Here is a 14,330-nt window from a genome sequence, read left to right on the forward strand (position 1 = left end):
TGATTAGGGCTTTTTATGGTTTCAGAGTTATTGTATATTGGTGGATATTGAGAACTTTTAGAAATGAATACAATGTTGTAGGGATATGGTATAATAATACATACTTTACAATAAGTAGAAAAGGCTTCTTTTGATTAATTATTATATTTATATAAATATAACTTTAATATTTTTCTTCTTATTTGTTGATTTTTAAATTTTTTACCTTTTCTTACTGAATATTGAAGGAGATAAGTACAGCTGTAATATGGTCTGTTAACATTTTCTAAAACTTGTAAAAATATTTTACCCTGTATTATTTTATTTCCAGTTATATTTAGACTTCATGTGTAATTTAGTTTGTAGAAAATATTGCCAAAATCATCAGCTGTCCTTTTCATTAAATTTTACATGCATTGATTATCATTCTTTTTATATATCTTATATCTGTGAATATTTGCAATCAAATCCATCCAGTTTTGAAGACCAAGTCCAGATCATAGAGTTATATGGACCTGTCTTAAATGAAAAGATACTTTTAGCATAGCAAAGATGCTTTTACTTTGCTGTATTGAATAATTTATCCTCAGAAATGTATAACACTAGCGTTAAATTTTCATCTTCTAAGATTTCTGTTAACTCCCCCCCCCCCCGCCCCCGCGGGTCTGGGGGTGGAACCCAGGGGCATTTGACCTCCAAGCTACACCCCCTGCCCTAGTTTTTATTCTTTATTTTGAGACAGGGTCTCACTAAGATGCAAAGGGCCTCACTAAGTACATGAGGCTGTCTATGAACCATGATCCTCCAGTCTCAGCCTCCCAAATGCTGGGATTACAAGCGTGCACCCCTGTACCCAGCTGATTTCTGTTAACTGAATGGTACTTTTTTCAGATGAAGATGAGAAGTATTTTATAACAAACTGGGGAATCTTCAAGTTGAATGATACATATTACAATAAAATATGATCAGCTGGGCGTGGTGGCACATGCTTTTAATCTCCATGCTTGGGAGGCTGAGACAGGAGGGTCATGCAGGTTCAAAGCCAGCCTCAGCTACTTAGTGAGGCTCTCAGCAACTTAGTGAGACCCTGTTTCCAAATAAAATATAAATTAGGTCTGGGAGTATAGCCCAGAGGTAGAAAGCCCCTGGATTCCACCCCCAGTACCACCAAAAAAAAAAAAAAAAGTAAAAGTAAAAGTGATATTTGGGGTTGGAGGGGTAGCTTCATTGTAGAGTGCTTGTCTATCCCCACAAGGCTCTGGGTTCAGTTTCCAGTACTGTAAAATGCTTACATATTTGATCAATTTCCAAATTTGGTCAGATGTGTTCCTAATTAATTTATTAATTGGTAATACTTAGACTGGGAAGCTTTCACTGCCAGACTTTTAGTGTTAGTTCTCACCATATCTGAGGAAGTTATACATAAGGTTTCCTGGGCCAAGTTGTGGTTTATTCAGACAAAATGAACTAAATCTGCTGTTGAATGATCCTTCCTCAGCTGTATGCCTAGATAGACCTGAGCTCAGGAGTCACTAAGCTTACAAAGAAATGTGTCTTGTTAATATTTATAGTTTAAGGAGATTCAGTCAAAACACAAAAGAAAATCTATTTTATGTCTAAAAGTTTTAACTAGTTGTTACCTAATTTGGTTGTGAAAGTTATGGTTTCCTTGATTAATAATCTGCTATATTTTTCTTTCTAACAGCTGTGCTTATAATATAATAGAAACAAAATGTAGGAACTAAAATGTTCTTTCTAGTACAAAGTAGTTTAACTTTAAAAAATTATTTAGGTTTAGCTGTGCATCTGAACTGCTGACAGTTTTGTTTTATTAAACTTTTTTGGTAATTATACAGCTGACTGACTTAGATTCATACGTGTTTAAAGATTGAAAGGAAAAGTAAAACTTCTGCTAGATTTCTAAATAAAATATTTTCCCATTAGAGATATGTTTGGGATTTTCAAAGTCATGTCTACTAATTTATCACTGGATAAGTTAAGATGACTTCTACATTTTAGGAAGAATTTGGCTATAATGCAGATACTCAGAAGCTGCTGGCTAAAAATGGAGAGACTCTTCTTGGGGCCATTAATTTTTTCATTGCCAGTGTGAACACTTTGGTGAATAAAACAATTGAAGATACATTAATGACTGTGAAACAATATGAAAGTGCCAGGTATGTATAAATTTTCTCTATATTGTACATTTTATAGATGGCACATGATTCAGTTAAAATGTTTGGTTGCAAGTAATAGCAACCAACTGCCCAATATGGGCAGAGAAAAAATGTACTAGAAGGTTATAAGATAACCCACAGAACTAACCTAAAAGGAGAAGAACAACATTTTGAAATAGGTAAGAACCAAAGCCAAATAATGTCTCAAGGAGTATCAAATTAGGGCCTCTGTCAGGCATGGTGGCGCATACCTGTAATTCCGGTACTTGGGAGACTGAGACCGGAGGATTACATGTTCCAAGCAAGCCTTAGTAATTTAGTATGACCCTGTTTCAAAATAAAAATGATAAGCTGGGCGTGGTAGCTCATACCTTTAATCCCAGCACTGGGAAGGCTGAGACAGGAGGATCTCAGTGGGGGACTCTCAGCAACCTTGCAAGGCCTTGTTTGAAAACAGCAAAGACGGGGTGTATCTTGGAGGTAGGATGTCTCTTGGTTCAAGTCCCAATGAGTGAGTGAGTGAGTGAGTGAGTGAGTGAGTGAGTGAGTGAGTGAGTAGGGCTAAGAGGATAGCTCAAAGATAGAATGCCCCTGGGCTCATTCCCCAGTGCAAAAAAAAAAAAAAATAGGGCCCTTACCATAGCAGTCAGACCTTCCCTTTTAAGTTTCTCCTGAATATACGAGCTCATTTCTGCCTCCATGATTTTGTTAACATTGTGCAACTCATTTTCATTTATCCAGATTATAATCAGCCTTCAAACTCTTTCATGTTTTACCTTTTTTTTTTTTTTGGTGGTATTGGGGGTGGAACCCAGGTGCTTTTCTACCTCTGGGCTACACGTCCAGACCTATTTTATACTTTATTTAGAAACAGAGTCTCACTAAGTTGCTGAGAGCCTCACTAAGTAGCTGAGGCTGGCTTTGAACCTGTGCGATCCTCCTGTCTCAGCCTCCCAAGCGCTGGGATTACAAGCGTGCGCTGTGCCCAGCTGTGTTTTACCTTTTACATAGATATTTGCCTTATGTTTTGATAGCTGTTTATAATACAAATTGTTTATATACTCTTTGTCATACATATAAAATAAATATATAATTTTCCTATAATAACCATTTTGTTAGGTGAACAAAATATATATTAATACTTAAAAAGTAGCAAACTCATGATAGCATTATTTTAACTTTCATTTGCAGGCCCAATTTTTCCCCTGTATTCCCTTCCACTTTTATTTAAGTATTAGACCAGACTCCTTTGAGGTTTTTTCACACTCTGAAAACTTGAAATTAATATTGTCAGTTATGCTTTCTATATCAGAGTTGAAAATAGATGCAAATGACCTTTAGAAGCATAGCTTTGCCTTTTGGACTCTTTCCATAGTTTAATGATACCTGTGAGAACTCCAAGCTCATCTAGTCTTTTTGCCATTGAGTGCTTTTTTTTTTTTTTTTTTTTTTGGTGGTACTGGGGATGGAACCCTCCCACCTATGAGCTATACTCCCAGACCTATTTTATACTTTTTAAATTTGGAAACAGAGTTTCTTAAGCCAGAGAGGCTCGCTTCGAACCTGCACAATCCTCCTGTCTCTGCCTCCCAAGTGCAGGGATTACAAGCGTGCGCCACCACGCCCGGCCTGAATGCTTATTCTTAAGTCTTTATTTCTGTTTTCTTATGCCTTAAATAAGTAAAAGCCCAGATACTTGAAAAGGTTAACTTTTGATCTTTTCACAAGAAGAGGTGTTTCCGTCCCATGCTATATTTGTAATTTTCAGTTTAACATTAAAACACGAAATTCTTACTGACTTAGAAATAATGATGAAGAAAAACAGCTGTAAATGATGAAGAAGAGGTAGGATTAGAGCTTTATGGCTTATTTGGGGTTAGGACTTGGCTTTTTACTTTTTTATTGTTTGAATCATTTACAACACAATAAGATTAGAAGTTGAAAAGAATGTCAGAGGAAAAAGAGGATCTATCAATAAGATATCCTTCGTTAACATTGAAAGAATTTATAAGTAAGATCTCCTTTTATGAATTCTTTCAATAACATGCCTAGTAATTCGTTTTTGAGTCTTCATTTAAATCTTTCTATGGATCTTATACTTTTCAAAGGATTTATATGAATGAAATACTTCATTTATGTAAGTTCTGAGTTTTTTATTTATAATTTCCTAATTTATTCACAGTACTCTTCATCTTGGCTCTTTAGTCATTTCAAGCTTTTTAATTTCTGGTCTTTTTTTTATTATTCTAATATTTGTGAGTTTCAAAGATGGAAATTCTTTTGAAAAGCACCCTACCACCTCCTAGTTAATGTGAATCTGCTTTTTTTCTCTACTTCATAATTGCTCATCCTGTTATATATTTTAGTTACTTAGCTGAAAGAGTGTCTTTCTCTTCAGCCATTTTTTCTAGCATGCCTTCAGAAATGAACCCATATTAAAGCCAGATTTAGCCAGGCATGGTGGCACTCACTTGTAATCCCAGTACTTGGGAGGCTGAGACAAGAAGATCTCAAGTTTGCGGGTAGCCTCAGCTACTTATGAGGCCCCCTGCAACTTACTGAGGCACTGTTTCCAAATAAAGAATACGATAGTGCTGGGAGTGTGGTTCAGATGTAGAATGTCCCTGGAGTCAATCCCCAGTACTACACACACACAGAAAGCCAGATTTATCAGATATGTTGCTGCTTATACATAAAACATTTTGTATTTCATTTACAAAGAAGTAAAATAAGACTCTAGAAGGCTTTAGATGTAAAATAAAGCTTTGCTCACTAGTCAGTTTCAATGCTAAAACAAGAACCCATTGGCTTTCTACCTATGATACTTGATCAATAGAGCTTAAGCTTGAACTGGGCTAATCTAAAATTTTGAGCTGGGAGTACAGCTAAGTAGAGCACTTGCCTAACATTCACAAAGCCCTGGGTTTAATAGTTTGTTTTTGTTTTTGTTTTTTTTCTGGTCTGGGGATGGAACCCAGGGGCATCGACCTCTGAGCTATACCCCCAGCCCTACATTTTATTCTTTATTTTGAAACAGGGTCTCACTAAGTTGCAGAGGGCCTCACTAAATAGCTGAGACTGTCCACAAACCGCCATCCTCCAGTCTCAGCCTCCCAAATGCTGGGGTTACAAGCGTGCGCCACCACGTCCAGCTAGTATTTTTTAATAAAATAAAATTTTACATATAATTATGAAGATAATTTTCACTTCTTATATGAGAAACTTAAGGTAAAATGTTGTATAAGATCTCAGTTTATACAATATATATATATATAGGTTTATTTGGAATTTTGAACAAAATTATGAATCAAGTTCTTTGTATTTGGTAGCTGGTTATAGCAAACTTCAAAACAGCCTGTGTGTACTTTACAAACCAACAGTGATCTCACCTTCTAATATTTCCATTTTTATTCATACCACAATATATCTTATTCATTAAACTTAGTTTGGGATTTGACTTTTCTGTTTATAAGTAGTGAGGAACTGGTTAATCTTAATACTAAAACATTGGCTACTAAGGAATAATATTAAAAATAATCCAGATTAAAAGATTTTCAGATCCCAGTACTTGGGAGGCTGAGATACGAGGCTCACAGGTTCAAAGACAGCCTCAGAAATTTAGGCCTACTGCAACTTAGTGAGACCCTGTTTCAAAATAAAGAATAGAATAGGGCTGGGAGTATAGCTAAGAGGTAGAATGGCCCTGGGTTATCAATCCCCAGTAACCAAAAAAAAAAAAAAAAAAGTTTCTCAGTAGCTGAATCTTCTTTTCTGTCAAAATCAGAATTTACTACATTTAGAGCAAAGGTCATCTATTTGATCAGCACATAGAGTGGTAATTTAGGCAAATGCCCGGGTGGCCTTTTAATGCTCCCTATTATGCATTGTATACAAGGATTTCCTAGCCGTCTGGTGCTTCGTGTATAGAAAATCTTACAACAGCCCATTTGACACTTCTCCACAGCAACATCAACAAGGGAGTCAATTGTGATCGAGACTTTTCAGATGTGGACACCTGTTCTCTAGAAGTTTTACATAAGCTGTAAAGTAACCGTCACTAACTTTGTTGGTGTGAACTCAGTTCAGACTGGCAACCTTGAAGTGAAGAGTTGTGTTTTGAAAACATATGACCTTCCCTTCTTGGTGTAATGAGCACTTAAGCAACTCTTATGGGACATTTTACTTTGATATCATCTATAAACTCTGAATGTAAAATTAAGGAATATAAGGTTAGTATTTTAACTTGATTATGTTCAAATTAAATACTATTTAGAAATGTGCTCCAAGGATATTTCTTCTTATGTAAATCACAGTACTACCATTTATTTTAGTTCTACTCTTTCCTTTTATTTCTTGTTTATATTATGTTTGCTTCTAGCTACACCTCTTTATAATAATAAACATTCTAAAGGTTTTAGTGATTACCAGGTGTCCTAAAATACATAAATACGTGACGTTTAATAATGGCAATTATTACCATTCATAGATGAAAAACGAGCACAAGTGGATGTGTTATCGTTAAAGACCTTAGAGCGGTCAGAGGCAGGGTGTGGCTACTGACCCATGGATCTCGCCAATTTGTTAAATCGTTGTGTCTGTCTGCTAGCTCCATTTCCCTTGTCCTGCTCCAGGGACTCAGTTCTCAAACATCCATGGTCTTCTGGTTGGTCTTCTTGCTTCTTTCTGTTCCTTAGTCTTCCACTTCAATCCTTTCTGCATTCCTTGTACTACCACAAGAGTCATCTCTTTATCCTGAATGAGTAAAGTTATGTTCATGTCAGATCCTTACTCATCAGTGTCTTCCCTCTCCTGCCCCCTGGACTCAGTCTGACCATTTAGCAGAGCCCATTGGTGTGCTTAATCTCAAGTCTGCCTACTTGGCTGACTTTAGGGCTGCCCATTATTATGTTCTAACTTTAGGTTAACAACTGAGTTAATTCCCAACGTGTCATGGCGTCTGTCTCTTCCGGGAATGTTCTGAGCATTTCCCTGCCCAAATCAAACCAGTAAACTTCTACCATCCTTCACCGTTTAGTTGTAGCATTTTATCTGCTCTGGAATATCTTCTCAGATAACTGATTGGCGAATTCTTCCTGTCAGTCTACATTATTTCTTTCTCCCTTTCATGGTAGTTTCTGTTGTCCTGTTTTGTTGTAATCATATATAAGCTTGTCTTGCTCTAGACCACAGGCTTCTTGAGGATAAACTTATCTGCTCATCTTTATAGCTCTTCCTTCAAGCACAGCAAGAGAAACATAGAAAGTGTTCACTTGGCAACTTGAATGAATCAGTGTATCAGTGAATAAATGATCAGTCCTCTTTGGGCCCTGAAAGATCAAGTTTGTTAACCTCAGTATATATTAATAATAAATTAACTCAGTGGGAGAGACTAATATTCTATCTCAGGTCATGAACACAATATAGTTCATGTTATTTAATGTATTCCTAATTCCCAGGCTATAAGATGTAAATCATACAATAGATAGCAGAATTAAAAGCTTAGTTTGGGACATAATCGTGAATCTGATTTTGATGAAAGTAGAAGTCACTCTCCTATTTCCTGGCTGAGTAATACTTGAGGCTGTGGGATAAGTCACTGTAAGAAGGAAGGTTCCTGTACCTACACGGGTTCTGTGGTGGAGATCATAGGAGATGCTGTGGGATAGAGTGAAAGTGGAGGGGTAACTCTTTTGGTTTGTAGTAAGAGAATATTCAGTGAGTTATTTCACAGAACACAAGTGGTAAGTGCTCTATGATAGATGCCATTGTAACCTTCTCAATACTGATATTACAGAATCCATCTAGAGTTGTTACATCACATACCGTAGTCCCCTGTATCTATTGAGTCCTTGAAGTGTGGCTAGTTTGAATTCTGAGGCAAGGACAGTGTAAGATATACACAATGGATTTCAAAGACTTAGTACCCAGCCCCAAATCTAAAGGAGCTCATTAGCAATATTTTCATATTGATTACTATGTTGCAATGATAATATTTTTTAAACGTTGGGTAAAATATACTGCTTAAAATTGATAAAAGTAATAGCCGGGCATGGTGGTTGCACGCTTGTAATCCCAGCATTCAGGAGGCTGAGACTGGAGGATCATGTTTTGCAGACAGCCTCAGCTACTTAGTGAGGCCCTCTGCAACTTAGTGAGACCCTGTTTCAAAAAAAATAAAAAATAAAAAATAGGGCAAGGGATGTAGTTTGGAGGTTGAATGCCCCTGGGTTCCATCCCAGACCCACAAAAAATAAAAGCTGATAAAATTAATTTTTATTATTTTAACATAGCTACTAGAAAAGTTTAAATTATATGTATGGCTTATTTGAAACACTTTTTCTCCATCATTTTTTAATAATAACCTTGCTGGATATAGCAGTTTGGTTGGAATTAGTTTTCTTCCAGGGTCTGGATCACATCATACCAGTCTCTCCTGGCAATCATGACTTGGGTTGTAAAGTCTGGAGTGATTTTTATTGCTTTGCCCATGTATATCAACTATTCTGTTCTCACTGCTTTTAAGATTCTTTCCTTAGCCTCTGTGTTGATCATTTTGATTATTACATGGCATGGGATGGTCCTTCTTTGTTCTTGTCTTAACAGTGTTCTGTATGTCTCCTGTACATGTATGTCCAAGTCTCTTTTCATGTTTGGAAAATTCTCTGAATTATTTATCTGAAGAGATTACGAATACCCCTGATCTGTACCTCTATTCCTTCTTCAATACCTTTTATCCAGAAATGAGGAGGTTTCATGTTGTCCCATAGTTGTTGGACTGTGCTTTCAGTTTTGAATGAACTGTCTTCTAACAGTGATATTCTATTTTCCATTTTATCTAATCTTCCAGAATTTCTTTCTTTTGCTGTCTTTTTTCATTTATTGACTCTTTCATTCTAGACCTCTTTCTGATTCTTTCTTAATGTCTCCATTTCCTCTTTCATTTCCTTTACACTTGCTGTGAAGCTTTTCATCATATTGAAGATCAGGATTCAGAATTCTTTTTGCATTTCTTTTAGGTCAGTATTTGTGATTTTCCTTATTTCCTCACTATTCCTAGTTCTCATATTTTCTGGGCTCTCAGGCTTGTTTTTCTGATGTCTTGGCATCTTCTTTTTGATTCTATGAGTAATCTGCCTGATTCAATCTTAGCAATAGGAATTTAGATGTGTCAGCAAGTTCGTATACAGGTAAGCAGTGCTTTTTTCAATGGTGAGGGTTGGATAAGGGGGGAGGAACTGGGTTGATGGGTACAAAAGTTGGGTAAAGTAAAGGATTTGATTAAGTTGAGTAAGGATTTAAGTATAATAAGATAGTATCTGGTTGAGAATGAGAGAAGGTTAGATAGTAGGATTCTTGTAGTTAGTATTTAGGTATGGATATATGAAATAGCTTGACTATAAAACAAGGAGATACTGTAAAGAAAAAAACAGTTGAGAGAAGAGAGTAGATAGGCTAGAGTAAGGAAGTTTGTAAAAGGAATGGGGGAAGGAGCAAACAGACATGCATAAAGTAACGAAACAAATTACAAAAACTAACAATTATAAAGCAAAGACAAGAAAACAACCAAAAGGAAAAAAAAAAAGATATAAGAAAAAAAGAATTAAAAGAAAAAGAACAAAAAGAACTAGTGTCAGTATGAGAGGGAAAAAAAAAAAACAGCAGTCCTGCTAATTTACATATATAGGGCCCCGGGCCCATATAATATCTGTATGTCTGTTCACTGTGGTAGATTATGGAATATATTACAATGTCTCTCATTTGCTCTTTAACCTATTGTCAGTTTTTGGACCCACTTATGAGTGTTTGGGCTCTGTGCTCTCCAGCCCTGACTCTACGCTTTTCACTCTGGGCATTATGATCTCAGGCCTTGTGCTCTGCATCTTCCCGCCCTGGGCCTGCACCTCCCTACCTGCACTAGCAGAGGGCATCCAATGTAGTCTTGGAGCAACCCCCTTTGACCCTGTGCAGGCACGGGACCTTGAGCACTCTGCCTTTTCTGTGTCTCTGGAGGTTCTAACTGGGATGGGCCGCCAGGTCTTAGCTACCAGGATTCTTGCAGCTACAGGCAGTCTTCTGCCTCCACCGCGTACCGAGTAACATAAGCGGTTACCTGGCTGTCCTGCAGCTGGGTCTCTGGAGGGTACAGTGCACCACTGCGGGTGCCACCTCTGGTGAGCGCACGGGCTTTTGGATCTTTTTCTGCATCCCTGAAGTGTGGTACTGGTTGCTTAAGATGTTGGAGCTCTGCAGCTGCTTTCTGCACTTCAAGTTCTTAGATTATTTGTTGGGATTTCTTGGGACTGCAGCACCAAAGCTGAGCCAAAGGCAGCAATCACGGTTTAGGCCAGTGGCCTGAGATGGCACCAGCTGCCACACCAGGTCAATCATGCACTCGGGCTTTTTACAGTAGATCTTGCATTCAGAGAGCTGGATTTACTTCCACCATGGTTTCCTGTGGTATCTTCCGCTGCTTTGTTTATTTTGTTTGTCAAGACTCTGCCTTCTCGGTAGTTGAACTTTGTTCCAGCTACTGAGATGTGCTGCGTCCCACCATCACTATTTTGAATCTGTAATTCCTTATTTTTTATTTTGAAAGAAGGTCTCAGTGAGTTGCTAAGGACCTCACTAAGTAGCTGAAGCTGTCTGCGAACCACGATCCTCCTGTCTCAGCCTCCCAAATGCTGGGATTTTATTCTTTATTTTGAAACAGCATCTTGCTAAGTTGCAGAATGCCTCACTAAGTAGCCGAGGCTGTCCACAAACCACAATCCTCCTATCTCAGCCTCCCAAGTACTGGGATTACAAGCATGTGTCACCACAGCCAGCTTATTTTATTAATTATTATTATTATTATTGTATGGTGATGGAGACAAAACCTAGAGCCTGTTGCATATTAGGCAAGCATTCTATCACTGAGTCATACCCCTGATCCCCACATTCTTATTCTAATAGCTCTTTGGTTTTAAAGAGATAACTTAAAAAGAGTATGAGGTATGGACTATGTATAAGAACTTTAGATATTACTGTATAATATGAGACTGAATACTGTGTTTTCCAGTCCATCTCCTGAATGTGTTTCCCTCTATTTTTGATGTATGTATTACTTACTCTCTTCTTTCTAGGATTGAATATGATGCATATCGCACTGATTTGGAAGAACTGAATCTTGGACCACGGGATGCAAACACCCTGCCAAAGATCGAGCAGTCACAGCATCTATTCCAAGCACATAAGGAAAAATACGATAAAATGCGCAATGATGTTTCTATCAAATTGAAATTTCTAGAAGAAAATAAGGTAAATTTATCTTTTACCTTCTGACATCTTTTGTGAACTTTAAAAGAAAGCCACCCTGAAAAGAGAAATAAAGATATTTTTGGTTGTATAAACTATTGCATAACAATTGCAAGAAGAAATTCCGTGCATAATAAGTGTTTGAGTTTCTAGATGTACACACAAAGTATAGCCTTTCTGTCATAAGAGTCATCAACTGTATTGTCTATTCTTTCATATATAAAACTTTTCAAAAAAATATTTGATGTTCAACTTTGATCTTGAGATTAATGTTAGGAACAAATAGTGGTAATTAAATAGTGGTAGGTTCTGCTCTGGACATTTTGAAACCTTTTTATTATGGTAAGTGCAGATTTCAGGGAGAAAACTACCACCTCATCCCAGTAACTGATGAATGACCACAGTGCCCAGCATGGAGCGGCAGTTAGCAAACTCTGTAAGGGATAAGTAGGGAACCCAGTGGCCACTCTTCATGTAACAAGAACACGTGGAAACACTGAGGGCTGAGGTGGACCTGCTGTGGGCTTTACCAGGAGGTGGATCCATCCAACAGCTCCAGGACAGGCTGCCCTGTTTGGCCTGTCTTAATTATGTGCATACACAGTTGCACGAGAGATTGTGGTTTTGTTTTTTTGTGGTACTGGGGATGGAACCCAGGGGTATTCTACCTCCGAGCAACAACCCCAGCCCTATTTGTTATTCTTTGATAGGGGTGAAATATACTCTTTACTTTGAGGTAATGTTTAGTATTAACATTAAGTGGAGGTTTATTTTATTATTATTTTAGTAAATTAAAAAGGATGACAAAGGGGTCAGAAAAAGATGAACCAGACCTAGAGTCTGTCTCAGACTAATATAGCTACTTAATTTAAAACACTTTTTTTCTTTAAAATCCTACCCATTTCGAATCTTAGGTTTATATTTAAAAAAACCTATTTCTACTCACACAGTAGTTTATATGCATTCATAATGTAATAACATGTCTATATATTCAGATTTTTTCTAATATTTAATGCATTATTTTCTTTCTAATATCTTACAAAGTTCTTTCACATGTATCTTATTATGAATTGAATTTTTCAGAGAAAATCAAGTGGTTGGTAGGAGAAAAAGGGAAAATACAAAGAAAATAGAAAACTTAGGACGGATTAAACATATTGGTGTAATATGAGACAGTTGCATGTCATAGTACATCGTAATGTCTGACTTTATACAGATACGTATTGTATTAGGTAGTGTGCAACTCATGGTATTCTTGTATAAAAACACTGTAAAGGTTTAGAAAAGCTAGGATGACATAGATATTCTTTACTTACAAACTACTCTTTGAGAAGAAAAAATATAAACCTCTGATTTTATTTTATTCGCAATGCTGGGGTCAAACCCAGGGCAAGTGCCTTACCAGTGAGCCACACTCCCAGCCCAAACCGCTGAATTAAAAATGTGACAATTGGTGCCAAAGTTGTGTAAGGGACATAGGAATCATTCCCTAATGTATACAAGCAGATACATTCTTGAAATCTTCATCCTCATTGCCAAAAGAACCCTAACTTCTTCTCAGTTACTTTTACAACATTAATGCCAATGACTTAATGTCATATTTATTTCTACAGCCAGAGGAATAAACAGTAGTACTTGATAATGATGCTCATATAGGCCAAGTGAAATTAAATTATAGAGGTAAAAGAATCATATTTGGTTTAAAATAACAAATCAATTGAAAATTATAATTGCAATAATTAACTAGGGAGTTAGTAGTGCTTCCCACTTAAGAAACTATCTTTCAACACTGTGTCAAATATAATGACCCACATTTGGATCCTGTGAAACATTCTCTTATCCATTATTTTACTCTGGGTATATTTCATCTTATAATTTGATGTAACTTTGTGTTGTTATTTTTTTTGCATCCATTTAATGAACATTTATAAAGTATATACTGTGTGCCAAGAAGTGTTCTGGATATTGATGATACCCAATGAACAGAAGTATAGACATTCTGCCCTCATAGAGCTTATGAACTAGTAAGACAAACTGTTAAATCACACCAAAAAATGTGTATAGAATTTTGGCTGTGACCAGTGCTTTGCAGGAGAGGTACATAGCAGTAACGGCTTTGTGGGGCTTAGTGTTGAATATTAACACACTGACTAGGCAGGCGAGAGCAGAGGTTCAGGTAGAAAGAGCAGCATGTGTGGCAGCCCCGTGTGGCAGCCTGTGGTAGGTTCAAAGAGCAAACGTGACTAGAGGAAAGAGAAGGCTGGAGGGGTGAGTCAGGCCTCTCCGTCCACGCTGGGGAGAAGCTGAATGGCAGTGGGAAGCCCTGGAGAGGATTCTTGGCAAATGCTAGTTGTAAAACAGAGAGGACAGGCCTGGGATGTGGCTCAGTAGGAGAAGGCTTGCCTCGCATGCCTGAGGCCCTGAGTTCAATCCTCAGCACAGCGCCACAAAAAAAAGGATAACTAAAATATGGAGGACAGATTTTAGTAGTACCTAAGAATGAATACGGTAGTTTAGAAAGAGATAATAGGAGCTCAGAACAGGGTGGTCATAGAAATGGAGCGATGAACTGAAGGTTCAAGAGATACTTAAGAGGTAAAACAAGAATATATGTGAAATAAGCCAGGCACGGTGGCACATGCTTGTAATTCTAGCTCTTTGGGAAGCCAGGGCAGGAGGATGACAAGTTTTGAGGCCACCGCGGGCAACTTAGCAAGACCTTGTCTTAAAATAGAAAATAAGCCAGGCATGGTAGTGCACATATGTAATCCCAGCATTTGAGAGGCTGAGACAGGAGGATCGCGATTTGAGGACAGCCTCAGATACTTAGTGAGGCCCTTTGCAATTCAGTGAGGCCCCGTTTCAAAAAATAAAGACTAA

The 14,330-nt window shown here is 37.4% G+C and overlaps 1 protein-coding gene across 3 annotated transcripts in view; it reads left to right on the forward strand.

Annotated features, from left to right (window-relative positions):
- ARFIP1 (ARF interacting protein 1) overlaps positions 1–14,330 on the forward strand; it is a gene marked incomplete at both ends in the record, with an annotated part of 92,620 nt that overhangs the window by 59,020 nt on the left and 19,270 nt on the right. For all 3 annotated transcript variants that reach the window (XM_080697320.1, XM_080697319.1, XM_080697321.1), the window contains 2 exons: positions 1,999–2,156; positions 11,279–11,453. In XM_080697320.1, coding sequence (XP_080553446.1) covers positions 1,999–2,156; positions 11,279–11,453 — 333 coding nt within the window. The remainder of the gene's footprint in view (positions 1–1,998; positions 2,157–11,278; positions 11,454–14,330) is intronic.

Source organism: Muscardinus avellanarius (assembly GCF_963383645.1).
Source record: "Muscardinus avellanarius genome assembly, chromosome: 6".
NCBI classification, from domain to species: domain Eukaryota; kingdom Metazoa; phylum Chordata; class Mammalia; order Rodentia; family Gliridae; genus Muscardinus; species Muscardinus avellanarius.